Raw genomic sequence first — 15,279 nt, 5'->3', positions numbered from 1 at the left:
AAAATTTGATCATCCGCTGCAGCTGTGTTCTTTACCGCGGTCTCCTCAATGATAGACAGTCCTCGTCAAAACTAATCATATGACTCCAAACACAAAAGCTATACAGGATTAGCATGAGCCCGAAGACAAAAGTTATCTCTTTTTCGAACTGTCAATTTTCTTTTGAAAGTGTCGAAAAGATTGGCACTTCAAAGAAGAGATAACTTTGTCTTCGGGCTCATGCTAAGTCTGCTGCTGTACACTGTTGACGAGTTCCTCTCGCCTGACTGCCATTTCTATCATCAGATCACCATATCATTTTATTTTTTTGGAATTACAACTCTGTGCCAAGTTTTATTGAAACCGGTTGTAGCGGTCTGTATCAATGGGTTAAAGGTTGGGTGCTAACAACGGCTGAGCAAGGCCAAGCAAATGTACTTGCAGTTTAATAATTTTATTACAAAACACGTATGTCGCTATCAAAGCAAAACAGCAAACACAAATCAAGAAAAGGCGCCAAAAACAATCACGTTTAAATTTAGAATTTAAGTATAAAACTAAAACTTATAGATTATAAAGTATATACAAAAGAGATTTGTAGCAACTGCAGCGATTCGTTACACCGGTTAACGGAAAGGGGGTGGAATTCAATAACCCAGATTCATCCCCTAATTTGCCACCATTATAGATAGAATATTTTCTTCAAACTTGGTGGGGACCATTACTGAGGTACCCCCCTTTCCAACAAAAAAGAATCATCGAAATCGGTTTACAAGTGTCGGAGGAATCGGGTAACATACAAAAAAAGGAGAACCTCTTCCGTTTTTGAAGTGGGTTAAAAACAACCCTACGTTATCCTTTCCATTTTTGATTGTCAACCTATCTATTTCAGAGACCTCTTGCTATAAGCGGCATGTTTGTGTTATTTGGTTATAATGTTCAAGTCGTCGCATTGGATATGCCAGGTTAGTTGGTACAAGATTGTAATATCAAATTATATTTATAATTTTTAAATTCAATTAGATTATTATTCCTACGTTTTATCTTCCAGGCATTACTTTAAAAGTTTTAATTATAACGTTACAGTTTTATTTACGTAATAATAATTTTATAACAAAAGGCTCAAAAAACACTTTTTAAGGCGAGTGTGAATAGAAATTATTTAGGTGTGAATGCTCCATCGTCGACTTCATCATCACTTTCCATCAGGTGAGATGGAGATGAAATGCGCACTAACTTTTAAAAAATAAAAAACATGTCTAAAAATTATTTAAAAAAACAAAAACCTGACTGCAAAAATATTTAGCTGGAAAGAAAAAAAATATTCTCCCCTCACTATTTTGTTAATTTGTATAGCCCATCGAGTAGGTATATACTCGATGATATAGCCTATGACGCTCCCATAATCAAGACGAATCTAACAATACCTCATATGTCTAAATCCTTCAAGTCGTTTAGGCTGTACAGCCTATTTTTCCATCCTCTAAGCTGTACAGTGTGAAAAAGAAATGGACATACATCATACATACACTTGAAAAACATACTCTCCCGCAGTCGGGTAAAAATAGGTACAAAACTGTGTCTAGTTCCCAAACTAAGATCCCCTGTACTATGGTTTGGGGATAATACAAAGTTATATTTGTTGGACTTTGTCTGGCTATTGTTAATTATACGAGGGTTGCCTTTTATATTTCAGGATTTGGCAACCCTAATTTTGCGATCTGGCACTCCACGTCTCCATCGTATACGTGGGGCGCATTGTAAGTTTCCGGAATGAATAAGAAAAAAATACTATAAATGGTCAGAAATGAATTTGTTGTTTCTCAAAACATTCTCCGTTAGCATTAATGCACTTTTCATACGAATTAACCAATAATAACATCGAATTCGATGTTATTATTACATTCAAATTTCGAACATCTCTGAAAAAACAAAACAATTTGATTCGACCACAATTCTAATATCAGTCAAGATGAAGTTTTATTCGAAATGAAATGTTTTGTGTTGTAATGTGTAAACAAATTTCACACGTTACTTGATATCGAACGATATGATAGTGGGGTTGACGTGTTCCGTTGCACTGGAGGCGATTTTCGAACAAAAATGTGTAGTCTGATGCGCCGTCGTCCGTACAATCTACTATTGTGTGACATGCGTGAGAAAAGTTTTTATTTGCCGCCATTTCGCCAGTTGTTACATGCGGTTCCTCAACACATCATAGAGAGCTTATAATTTTTTATTTTTTTTAAATATTTTTTTTTAATAACGCACATACTCAACATAGCCCCGCACTAGGGAAACCCTGTGTCGCGGGTCACATAGACAACCACAAATTACACCGAAACTCACGAGAGAAATAAATGTAGGCATATAAATATTTCGATCTTTCGATATTTGGGAATCGAACCTGGGACCTCCAGGCGAGTATTTTAATGCCTTTCAATATATAACAGTCGCATTATAGTAGTTTATGTGACTGTTACACAATGAAAAGCATTAAAATACGAGCGTGGGTTTATGAAACGAGCCGACAGGCGAGTTGTATTTGTACCACGCTACCCCCAGTGTTGGTATTATATATTTTCGAGTTTCAACAATAACAACACTGGGGGTAGCGGGGTATAAATACACCAACCGTTCGGAACGAGCTCACGTTCGCGCTTATACACCGCCTGCAGGCTCTCCAAAATAGATTCATGCGCAACGCGACGGGTGCCCCGTGGTACCTGCGCAACGCTAACCTCCTAGATTTACGGCTCCCCACAATAGCCCCATTCATGAAACAGGCATCGAGGAAATACTTCGACTCTGGTCCTCACCACCCCAACCCCCTCGTGGTGGCTGCATCCAACTACGACCCCCTCCGGGAACACCCCCATCGCGTACGTAGGACCCGTCGGCCAAGTGAAGTCCTCAACAACTTGACGACCCTATCACTCTCGCCACTATGAAGGTCAACCAGATCGCTAATCAGTCCCGTCCCTCACGCACCAACCGTCCTCGCCGGCGCAGAGCCCTTCAGTTCAGCACGTACAGTGGTAGATTCTCTTCAATAGTACGCCCTTCTGGCGGAAGTCTTCAGTAGCGCCCTGAGCCGAGGTCCGTGTCCACTTGGGCGCCCTCAGGCCCGCTACTTAGTTTTAAGTTTAGTTTGTAGTTTACGTTACGGGTTATGAGCCTTCAGCTCGCCCTTTTCTTCCGGTGGCGCAGTCAAGGCCATCAGCGGCCAACTGCAAAGTGTCCTTAAAAAACACGAACTCACTCTTTGGCCGAGCGTCGAGCAGTCAACACCCCTGAGGATACCTTGTGGAGAGGCGAAACACGTGTCGGGTGATGGTTTGTGAATGTAGTTGCGCTTGTGTTATTTATTTTATTAATTTTATGCGAAGGGAGGGTGGGATAATTAACTCCATGAAAAAATATTCAACACAAGCGTAGCTATTTTGCACGATTTAACCTTCACTGGGTTCGCGGAGTACCAAATTAATTTACTTCCTTTTTTATTAATATGGACTTCCGCAAAGTAACGCCTGAATCTATTAACTAGTTTACATTTATGCTGGTCGTAATTTTGCGGTTTTTGAACACATTAAAGAGAGTTTATGATATGTGTGTAGATAAAATAATTTTAAAAATTCATCTCAGTCAAAAAATGGAATTCAGGCGTGGACATTTCTGTACGATTATTTTTTACAACTTTCGACATAGATTAACTCAACAAGACTGCATTGATGAACTTTATTCGACTTTTGACGATGAAGCTTCATCAAGAACGTGTTTATTGTTAGTTTTTCTAATCACTCAAACTCGAATTTCCAAAATCGGTTGTTATTCCGTAAAACATTGACGCTGTGCGAGAACAGATGCTGCAACATCGTCATGTGACCATTAGCATTCATTCAATATTGCATGACCATTTAGTCAACCAAAAGATTTGTTCGCGTTAGACCCTACGTAATTTGACGATCGCTCAAATTATGGGTCATGTCGATAGGTCGAAAGAAATGCTAAAAAAATACGATCGCTATACTCCAAAAGACGTCTATGACATCGTAACATGAATCTGCGCGTATGAGCCCGAAAATAAACGGCGCTCGACTGTATGGGTAAAGACCCATACAGTGCCGTACAGAACCATTCGTGCGCGAACAGCTTTTCGCTGTTCGCGCACGAATCACTTCAAAGCAAATAGTCGCATGGTTTTCGGAAAGACTGGATATAACGCAACCTTACTATTAGAACAACGTAGAACGGTCAATCCTGAATGGTACGCAACCATTTGTTTGCCAGTAAAGAAATAGAAAGACCAATCGCCAAAGACTGATCATTCTTCAGCACGACAATGCGAGCTCTCAGACATTGGGTCAAACAATTGAATTTTTGAGCACTTAAAATGTCGGTTTGATGGGTCACCTGCCGTATAGTTCGATTTGGTACCCAATGACTTCATTTTATCCCAGCACATCAAAAAAAAAATCGAGGTCTCCATTTTTTTATGCCTGAAGAAGCGATGATGTATTTAAAACGCGTGTTATGGAGGTACCTCAATTAGAGTGGAAAAAGTGTTTCGAAAATTATTTTAAATGTAGTCATAACTATTTTCATCTTCATGGGAAATATCTTGAAAAACAATAAAGTGATTTTCTGTGATAAATATTTGTTATTGTTCTCTAATCCCGAAATATAAAAGGCAGTTCTCGTAGGCTTTGGTGTAAAGAAACTTTATGGGAAATCCAATCATAAAACCGACACCCACACATGTATGGAACGTATAGGGTTGATACATATATAACCCTCGATGGGTTTATATTTCAATCATGAGCGTTGACTTGTGTGTTTTGTTCTTGTGTGTGATAGAGTCATTGTATTTGAGTTATTATACAAGGCACAAGCTTTGTATCAGCCAGGCACAGCCACAGATCAACACATGCATCGTTACAGATTAGAATTGGAATCCTCGTGTTAGCATGTATCAACACTGCGTCTATATATATTAACTAACACTACAATAATTCCTATCTATAATAGCCACGATCACATAACATACGGCAAAAAGTACTTTTGTCGCATGAAAGTCATACAAATAATACGAACTACATGAAACAAACTATATTCTATGAAATTCTATAACTCTTCTATTTAGGTATAAAAAAGTTTCGACTAATTTCATTTGTACAATCTTTATACTTCTCTCTTGAAAAGTTGTCAGTTTGCAGATGTAGCCTTATAATATCAAGGGTGCGAATTTATAAAAAAGACCTCTAGCTTCAATATTATCGATATCTCCAATAAACACTACGCCAACCATTGACTTACAAATAAATGGACGTCGGGTCCGCGCTAAAAAGTGTCCGCAATTGTAAGGCGCTAAAATCGTATACAGAGCGCGACACTCCGCTTTAGTCTTCATTTGTTCTACGGACAGCGCGATACTGCGATGACATAGCAATTTAAATTTCGAATAGGTTGACTTGGGACATTTTTTTCGTGGTTTTTGTATTAGACCCGTCGTCCATTTATTTGTAAGTCAATGACGCCAACTTAATTTTTTGGTCATTTTCTGCTATTATTGGAAACTGCCATATTTATTTACTAATATTATGCTTCCCGAATTTTGTAAAACGAGAAAAACAAAAATCAAAATTCGAAAAAAAAAACATAATTTTGGGAAAAAAGTAAAGAAATAAAAACAAAATAAAAACATATCGAGTTGTTAGGTTTTCGCGATTATTACACAGGAAATGAAACTATTTTTCCGGATTTAAATCGCGTATATTTGTTTTTTCAAGCAAACCAACGTTTCGGAGCCCTTTACAGATCAACCGTGACCATGGGATCTGTAAAGGGCCCGAAAGTTGATCCAAAAATTAAGTTGACATAGTGTTCATTGAAGGTAATCGTTGTGTTACTTTGAGAGGCAGTAACAAGTAGTTTAGTAATATTTCGTAAGTAGCCACTTTAAATATGCAGTATGCGTTTAATGAAAAAATCTTCATTGACCTAATAAAGAACACTGTTTAATAGCGACAGAAACAAATGGTAAGAAGCAATATGGACTAGCTTTGTCTGGCTTGGTCACTGCTCGTCAGGTGGACTATATGCAAAATATCAATGATGGCTGCCTCATGACTCTGTCGCCCATCATCACGCCATGCTGTCGGAACACTTTTGTTATACTCAGGTTTGAGAATTGTGGTATTTTTAGTTTAACCCGTTTAATAGACAGTAACGACGTTTATCGTAAAATTAAATATCAGAAATGTAGAACGGGTATCCCGTTTCGCTATATAAATATCAAAAAGTAACTACGGGCTGTTACAGTGCAATTTCGAAATACTTTGTGTTGTTGTCGCCTATTGCTACTCTATAGAGAATTTCAAATCAAATCTGTACGTTGTTGATTATTATCAACACTGCACTTATTTGATTTGCATTGAAAGAAAGTAAGAAAATACATTTATTTGTTTACCACAATGACACCACAAAAGAAAAAAACGAAACAAAAAAAACATAATTAAAACATTTAACGTCAACTTTAAAAATTATTACGAAACAAAACATAAAACAAAGAAATCATTAAATTAAAACACAACCTATTCACACAAACAGTACCTAAACTAGATACAGAGATACTTTGCGTGGTGTCAGCCGCGGTAACAAATGACTCAGTATTTGCTAGAATACGCAATGCGTTCCTAACACAGATTTTCAGTTAGAATCCTTAGTGAAGTGTCGAAACAACATAACAAGATAAATAATAGATAACATAGCAAGACATTGAACATATTATATTGAATCAATATAAGTACTACGGCACAAAGAGATACAGTGACATTTTTGTGTGCGGTACTGTTTAAGCATTGTCCATGAACAGCTTAAGATAATATATAAAACAAGTTACGTTGGACGAGCAACGACTTATGGGCGACTCCGAGTCTTTGTTAGGTATGGTGGGCTGTACTTTAAATTATACAATGTGCTACTTCTATAAGTTGCATTAAGCGCGTTGTAAATCCGCACGTTACAATTTTTTTAAATCATGTTAGACAGATTTTATGAATAAAATAATAAACTACATTTAGTTAGACATGGAAAGTGGAGCATGCGGAAAGGAACAACCAGTAGCCTATTGAATTGGACCTTTAGACCGATATATAAATGCTTGGCGACTTAGGTAGAGTGTATAATTTGCATTTAATGTGTCCACTGATCTTTTAGTAGCAGTAGAGCTCCTTGTGAAAGAGTTTATCCAGGTACTGTCACTATTCCTATTTCTACCGGCAAGCAGTAACGTGCGCATCTTTGCGTCCAAGTTTTAAGTAGTGTTGAAAAAATTCGATTCCGGGAGTCTAGAAGTACATTTATTACGACTCAATTTTGCACAAGTCGGTGGTAAAACACTTCCGAATCTGAGTCGATACGAGCGTGAGTTATTGGAGCACCGACTCGAATCTAAAAAGAACTCTAGCTGTAAACCTAACTCGAAGTTTGAACAAAACCTAGTTTTTTGAACAAAACTTTTCAAAATCTCGAGTACGACAAGTAGGGTTCAATTTTACTGAACAACTGCTATTGCCAACGAATTAAAAAAACAAAATATGGTTATTTATAAAACCAGTATGGTGATTAATAAAAAAAAGATGTTAATGTACTTAATTGGACATAGTTATGCAAACTAGAACCAACGCACAAAATGTCACTTTCGAGATAATTAGATTTTTGTAAAAACAGTGTGAAGAAGTAAATAGGTAAACTATTTGAGACAAACAACGTGAGTTATGTGTAGCATTGAGAATGATATGGGAAAACTATTATATTATACAGCAATAAATAGAAGAAATTATGTATCTTTTTATTTCGTCAACGATAAACATGTTCCAGTTTTCGTAATGAAAACGATAAAGATCTACAGTACTTCAGTACATGTGACATAACTGGATATATTTAGCATATTTAAAAAAATACATTATGAAGTTAAGCAGCATGGTTCTTTTTAGCTATTAAAAAGTTACTTATTTAGGGTTGGTACCTTAAAGGACTTTTATTTTCTCCGTTTTGGATTGGGATATTGCCATGATCTTTTGTGAGCGGGTAAAGGACACGTCTGGTGTTCTACCTAAATACATAATTCAATTTTACACGAGGTGGGGGTTGGTTCTTGTTTGCATAACTATGTCCAATTATACTACTGTTTAACACACAACACCACCGCTCAGGTAGGTACTTGTCAGACTCGAGCTCGACTCGTTACATTAATAGACTCTAGCACTAATGTCGAACTCGAGTATATTCGGAAACTGGATAGGTTCATAATACATCAAGAAGTGGAGTCTCTGCATGAGTGCCGTCTTGTGAATTTGTCGACGCCCGGACTCGAGTTTTTTACAACACTAGTTGTAAGGGTAAGCGTGCTGGTGAAATTTCAAGCATATGAGACTTGTCAACTTTATACTGTATATCTCAGAGAATAGGTTCCCAAACTATTTGGCTCACAGCCCACTTGGGCAAGATAAAAAAATTTCAACGCCCACCACCACAAAAAATAATACGTATTTTTTGTATGAATTTAATATAAAAAATTAAAAGGACAAAGAATATATATTTGTAGTGTAGTTTATACACGTAATTCAGGTTTTTTTTTCAAATGCGGTGTACTGCACCTCGTGTACAGCATCAACTGTTTCCAATAGCTTCCGCGACGTCTCTACCCTGCTCTTCAGCATCCACTTTGGGGCACTTTGGGAAACTATGTCTCAGAGTGATGGGTACAGTGACAAAGTCCTTCAGATCTTTGTTTGAAAAGCTCTGAGTGGTACGGGTACGGGCAACAGTTGTAGGTAGGTGTGTCGTTTACCACCAGGCGCATGAATTGTTCGCCTTGTCACATGAAATCATAATAAAATGTGAAACAATTTTGAAAATTGTCACATCGATTTAGATTATAGTTTGTTCATTGGTGTTTGATTTATTTTATTACTAATTTAGTAACTGTCTAGTTTAGTAATTTGCTCCGTGGCCGAACGGCATGGTAAGCCGGACTGCCACGCAGAGGCACCGGGTTCGATTCCCATGCCGGGAGAAATATTTGTATGGCCTGCATTTATTTCCCTAGTGAGTTTGAGTGTAATTTGTGATTGGCTATGTGTGTGTCCATGGCACCCGCGATACAAGGTTTCCCTAGTGCGGGGCTATGTTAAGTGTTGAGGGTGTTTATGTGCTAGGTAAGTACGCCTCTATCGTATTTCCCTAAACTCTGACATAAGTTCTAAAATTGTGTATAATATATGATGAAATTGTATATAATATACGATACATAGATATAGGGTTTCCTAGGGGCTGTGAGTGTGCGCGCGTTATTGTTATTATTTATTTAGGTACTTAACGTTTCCTTCTTTAAATATTCCATAAATATTTAAACCTAGCCGACCCATAAATCTATCTTAAATATTCAATAATAGGTACCTTGACCTTTTACAGTGTGTTTTTTAAGGCCTTGATTGTTGTACCAAATGTGAGTTAACGCTGGGAGACGATTTAACAATATCCTTGATGTTTCAGTACTAAAGATGAAAGTATTCACGGAGAGAAAGTGAATTATGGTGATGAGTTTTTATTGAAAGCGGAAAACTACGGTGATCCCGATGTTAGTATTAATCATTAAAGTTTTCTCAGACTTCATAGTTCAAGAGTTAATATTGAAAGCCATAGTGTAAATAACGAATAAGTAATTCTACGTTTTATAGTAATTAACAAAAGTTACACTCAGCCAAGTGAGACAAGGTGCAATTTAACATATTGACAGATTAATATATACCGTGCTTAGTAGAACTGAAAAAATAACTATTAGGCCTAAAGCGCAGGCTACACAGCGATCGAAGCTAGCTCACGTAGTTGCATGCAACCAACTATGTCAGCTAAGATGAATTAGCTAGCTTAGGTCACGTAGTTGCATGCCAAGCTAAGCTAAGAAAATAACTAGTAAGTAGCGGGATCGTTGGGTTAGTTCAATTAGCTCGCTAGTGTCGCAGTAGGGGCTTTTGTCCTTCTAGGTATTTAATAAAACAAAAGACAAAACTGCGCAATAAAACATTTACTAGGGCCAACGGCCAGCTCAGTGACATGCAAAGGACGTGGTTCGGCCTCACACAGACAATTCGATCCGTGTTTACTTATTTACTGCCCTGATACCGTGCCTGGGTGGAAGACGGACGCTCAGCGGCGGGGAAACGCCGAGTTGTTACAGTCGCTTGCCTGCTCGAAGATCGTACTAAGCCGAAAGCGAAGCGGAGGCAACGGTTTCAAATCCGGACTTTGGACCCTGGAACGTGCCGTTAAACAAAACACCGTTACACACAGTTCCAGAAAACGCTGTGTCCACGGCAACGGCAGAAAGGAAAAGTACTTATGTAGTTGTGTTGCCAAGGTTGTTCACAATCAGACACGGAATTACAATATAACTATAAAGTAAAGCGTTAAGTAACTTTGTGCAAATGCGAGGGTGGACTGGAACATTAACTAATAATTATTCAACAGATTCAAGCACAATCAATAATTTATCTTTTGCAACATAAATCTATATAATCATAATCATAATTGAGATGCATTTACTGTTAACACAAATAAAAATAATCATGCAAAACTGCAACTTCCCAAGCATTGCGAATACGTAACAAATTGGTACATAATTTGTCTAAAGCACAGCCTAGCAACAAGCAACATCAATACCACTTACCCAAACTGGGGTTACACTTATGCACTAATAAGATATTTTAAATACTGATGATATTTTCGAAGAACGTACAGTGACGAACACCAAACTACGGTTACGTTTTAAAATACGTAGCATATTACTTGTGACGTGCGTTCTCTCGAGAGCTGTTGGATCGTCTGCCGTGGCGGCAATGAGCCGGGGCGGCGGCGCGGGCGCAGCCAACATGACGTCAATGCCGAACAAAAGAACAGTTTACCGTCGGCGCTAAGACGGCGCTCGGGGTGACTAAAATTATTGTATTGAACGCATGATGATGGGAACCTCTGCCTACCCCGATTTCAATTTAGTAAGTATGTATGTATAACGTTACACTAGCTATGTAAAAATGACGCCCTTCACTCCCACACGTATCCATATTTAGCTAAGCTATCTAGCTTCGTTCGCAGTGTGGCCTGCGCTTAAATGTGCCGACAAATATTCCGGAAAGGTAATAACAAATTTATAATTTGTGTATTATTTTTAGGCGGCGCCACTCTATGTGCGCTATAACCCGGAAGGAACTCCTGCCCCCAAGGACGTCATGCCTATCCGTTTAAGCACAAGTAAAGATACCAATTGCCGTTGGACTACCTCACCTCTGTGTACAAAGGACAATCTCGAATTACTTGGCAGTCCCATCAGGGTAATGTAACTTTAAACTCAGTTTAGGTGTTATGAAAAAAAAAAACCTAATGACCAGTAGGTACTTCCTAAAACAAGCGCTCACATCTAAACATCTTGTTCCATCTAAACATCTTGTGTTAACTTAACTTACTTAACATTCGACAGTATTTTTGAATTAAGTAAAGGAGTACTGGACCTTCTTGAAACGGATTCGAATTAAGCCGTTCAGAAAAATCTTTATGTCCATGTAACAAGAGCGAATATGACATTGGGCGTTTAGCGTCGGCGATCCGAGCGGATACGAAACGCGCAACGTCATTTTCGCTCTTATTATTGACATTTAGACGATTTCATGACAATTGAGTTATAGACGTAAAGGTTTTTCTGACCGGCTTGAATAAATGTGGCGAATCCCTAAGAAGTGACGGACGGTGTAACTTCAGTAGATAGGAGTCTACTGAACACATTTAAATATGGGGACGGAGCGGGAAACTACATGACCCGTTCTGTATATTCATTGAATTGAGTAGATATAAAATTTTTCCAGGGCACAACTCATTTTCGATTTCAAAGACGTCCCCATTGTAAAAGTTTAGATAGAATCACCCCTTGAAAATCTCGCAGATATTTAGACCGCGTTCTGATTAGACGCTTTTGTGGATACGCTGCACTCGCGCGCCTTTAGTGAATTTACAATTTTCTATTCGCTTTCAACGCGTCCTTAGAGGTCGCTCTATACTCTAACCCAAAAATAACTGTGCAGTAAATTGTATTTTTTTATTTACTCATTTACCTCACATACTTTGGAATACTCACTGGAAGCTATAGCACAGGTTTCGACCTAGTTTAGATTCCAGCTTCCTCACAAACTATAATTAGCTAATACAACTAGTACTTATTAATATATGTATCAAGAATTTTGTAGTTTGTGATGGTACAAATAAACTATTTTTCCTTTTTTTTTCATACAGACTGGTACGAAGTTACTTATAAAGAATTGTGTTGCGGATACAAATCTTGCGGTCATGAATCAAAACTGGATGACAACCTTTTTTGGACCTGTATGTACATACTTTAAATCATGTATCTAGTCGAGGGCAACACTATGTAAACATAATATGTATCTATGACATAAGTAGGTATTCGGTATTCTATATACAAGTATGCATTCTATATACAATTCGGTATACAAGTATGTATATTAAATGCTTCTAAATCCGTATAAGGCAGTGGAACCGATGATGGACAGTGCACCAAACATGAACATTTTTGAACTATGCCGACAAAAATAAGAAAACGCTAATTATTTCTTTTCACTTTCAAATTTTTTTATAATTTCTGTTTAAAATGTAAGACATCACTTAAATTTTGACTGGCGGCCATCTTTATTCGCCATTATCGCGGTGTGAAATAGGACTGTGATAACAAATTTAATAAGGAAATAAATATATGGACCGCGCCTCAGGTATGTCTATTATAATAATATTTGAATGTGGTATTTAAGAGTGTGGTGACTTCTATAATAAAGCGCTTTCGTTGTTAGAAGACTTTTTAATCAATTAAACCTTACCTCGAGTTCCACAGGGTAACCCATCCAAAATTAGAAGACTAAAACAAAAAATAAAACCTTAAACCGTCCATGATTGGTTCCACTACCTTAGGTACTTTACCGAAATACTTAAACATTTATACACAGTAAATCTTGCCGCATGGGAATGTATTCCCTTTTGAACAATTCTCACACAGTGACAACCATTGCTGCGAAACGTGACGATTTTATAGCATAATTATATTTATACGGAGTTGCTTATTGCTAAGCACGGCTGTCACATTGTATGTACCTTTGCGACACGACTAAATTCGTGGTGTCACGTATCGCGGCGACAGATGTCCCTTACTTTCCTTCCTCTTGTCAATTTAATAACTACACATAAACAAAGAAGACCTATGAGAGCTCATATATATTTATACAGGGTGTAATCGTTAAGTGTGCCCAGACGATTATTTCGTCCAAACAAGAGATATCAAAAACCTTTAAACTGATATCGAAAGTACGTTGCCGAATAAGTAAAACAAAAAGACGCCTCCTACGTAAAGTATCGTATGTCGAAATTGCCACGTTTATATGGGAGCGTTTTAAAGTTTTGAATTCACTGAAATGAGTATAATTATAAAATAAATTGTGGTTGTTCATCTAACCCAGGGGTCCCAAACTTATTTTGTCTACTGCCCACTTTGAGAATAAATTATTTTTTAGCGCCCCCATTTCTTCACGTACTTAAAAACCACTATAACTTCAATTTAAATTAATTATTGTGAGCTATATTAGCGGAGATTAAACATTCATTCTAAACGAGACTTTTACTATAACCCGCAAGAGTTAACTTGAGACTTGAGCGTACTAGGTAGTACACAACGGCGCTCAGGTCTCAAGTTAACTCTTACGGGCTACAATTGCCAATGAAAATGATTATTGAAACGCAACTTTATAGTATTCAGGCAGAGTATCTTTTATTCAAAATAAAACAAATATAATCGATTCTAATATAAAAACTAACGTGAAAGATGAATCTGATGCTGTTTAATAAGTTTGTTGATATCAGGTTTTAATTTACTCAAGAACAGAAGCAAGTCACCACGTTCGGTAACATGCAAACGATTTCTCTTTTTATTAAGCAGCGTTGTCACAGCACTAAAACCACGTTCACACAAATATGACGATGGGAATGCTATCTAGAATCGTTGAACGTTTGACCACAATCCAGGGTACAATTGCGGGATCGGTTTTTGTAGCCAAAATTCTTGGCAGCCATTTTTGAACTTGATTTTTATTTCCTCGTTCGTTGTCAATTCTGTAAGTTCTTCTTCCAGTTGAGGTGATATTGCTGTGTTGACATTTGAAAACGGATCCAACACCCAGTCTGGTATTTCCAAATTTAAAATTTCCTGGTATCGTTCGGTGAAGTCAATGTGGAGGTTTTCCAAATATTGGCACTGGCAAACAAGACGTCGTTATTGCAGGATACTGATAAATTCGGAAAATTGTGAAATACATCTGCCCATATTCTTTTTGTGTAGAAGCAGTTTGGCTGCGAAAGCAGCAACGACATTTTTTGTTTTAATTAAATTGAGTTCATCGCCTTGCAGTTGGAGATTCATGTCGTTGAACAATTTATACAGGTCTGTCATGTAAGCTATATCATTCTTTGATGTAATGAGCTTGTTGCGCAATTCTGTATCTTTAGTTTCCAAGAACTCTATCACAGAATCAAACAAGTTGTAAAATCGAGTTAGACAAATTGCCTCTTGATAGCCAACGAACTTCAGTATGAAACAACAAACGGTTTAAATCTTCGTTATTCGTAACACAAAGCTGATGAAATAATCTATCATTCAAAGAGCTGTTACGGATTTTTTTGACTGCTTTGATGACATATTGCGGTGATTGAAATAGTCGTTCAATTAAATTTCTAGCAACCAAATTTTGTCTATGAATAACGCAATGTACAGCAAAAACATCTGGAATTTTATTTTTTAAGTACGCTATGAATCTTTTATGGCACCTATGACAGGGTGCCATAAAAGATTCATCAATTCGTCTTCGCACAAAATTATTACGCAAAGGAATTTTTCGGATAATATCTGTGGCCGGTTTATGAAGCACAGTAGTTATTACTTCCTTTATTGCTGGCAAAATTCTCTCAAAAACTCTTCTCCGATGTTGTGTGGTTTGCCTTTTTGAGCAATTAACAAAGAGATATTGTACGAAGCTCAAAGTCCGTCGTCATCTTGCTTAGCAGCCGCCGAAAAGAGTTTTGCTACACTTGGCTGAGTATTATGCTTCTTCTCTAGGTGTTGAAAATATGCTACATTCTTGTCTTTCTTTTCTGGATGCATTTTATTCAACTGATCTTGCAGTCTTGAAA

General features: G+C 37.5%; 1 protein-coding gene across 2 annotated transcripts in view; it reads left to right on the top strand.

Annotated features, from left to right (window-relative positions):
• Window positions 1-15,279, top strand: part of LOC113230434 (cilia- and flagella-associated protein 161) — a 28,901-nt gene that overhangs the window by 3,926 nt on the left and 9,696 nt on the right. The window contains exons 3-7 of one of the 2 annotated variants that reach the window (XM_026464366.1): window positions 872-944; window positions 6,004-6,160; window positions 9,538-9,622; window positions 11,214-11,372; window positions 12,325-12,414. In XM_026464366.1, coding sequence (XP_026320151.1) covers window positions 872-944; window positions 6,004-6,160; window positions 9,538-9,622; window positions 11,214-11,372; window positions 12,325-12,414 — 564 coding nt within the window. Of the gene's footprint in view, window positions 1-871; window positions 945-1,675; window positions 1,740-6,003; window positions 6,161-9,537; window positions 9,623-11,213; window positions 11,373-12,324; window positions 12,415-15,279 lie in introns of both variants that reach the window. The other variant, XM_026464367.1, reaches the window with a different exon arrangement.

Source organism: Hyposmocoma kahamanoa, unplaced genomic scaffold (genome assembly GCF_003589595.1).
Source record: "Hyposmocoma kahamanoa isolate Upper Pololo Valley unplaced genomic scaffold, ASM358959v1 63, whole genome shotgun sequence".
Classification (NCBI taxonomy): Eukaryota; Metazoa; Arthropoda; class Insecta; order Lepidoptera; family Cosmopterigidae; genus Hyposmocoma; species Hyposmocoma kahamanoa.
The sequence above is the reverse complement of the archived record's forward strand: the minus strand, read 5'-3'. Positions and strand labels throughout refer to the sequence as shown.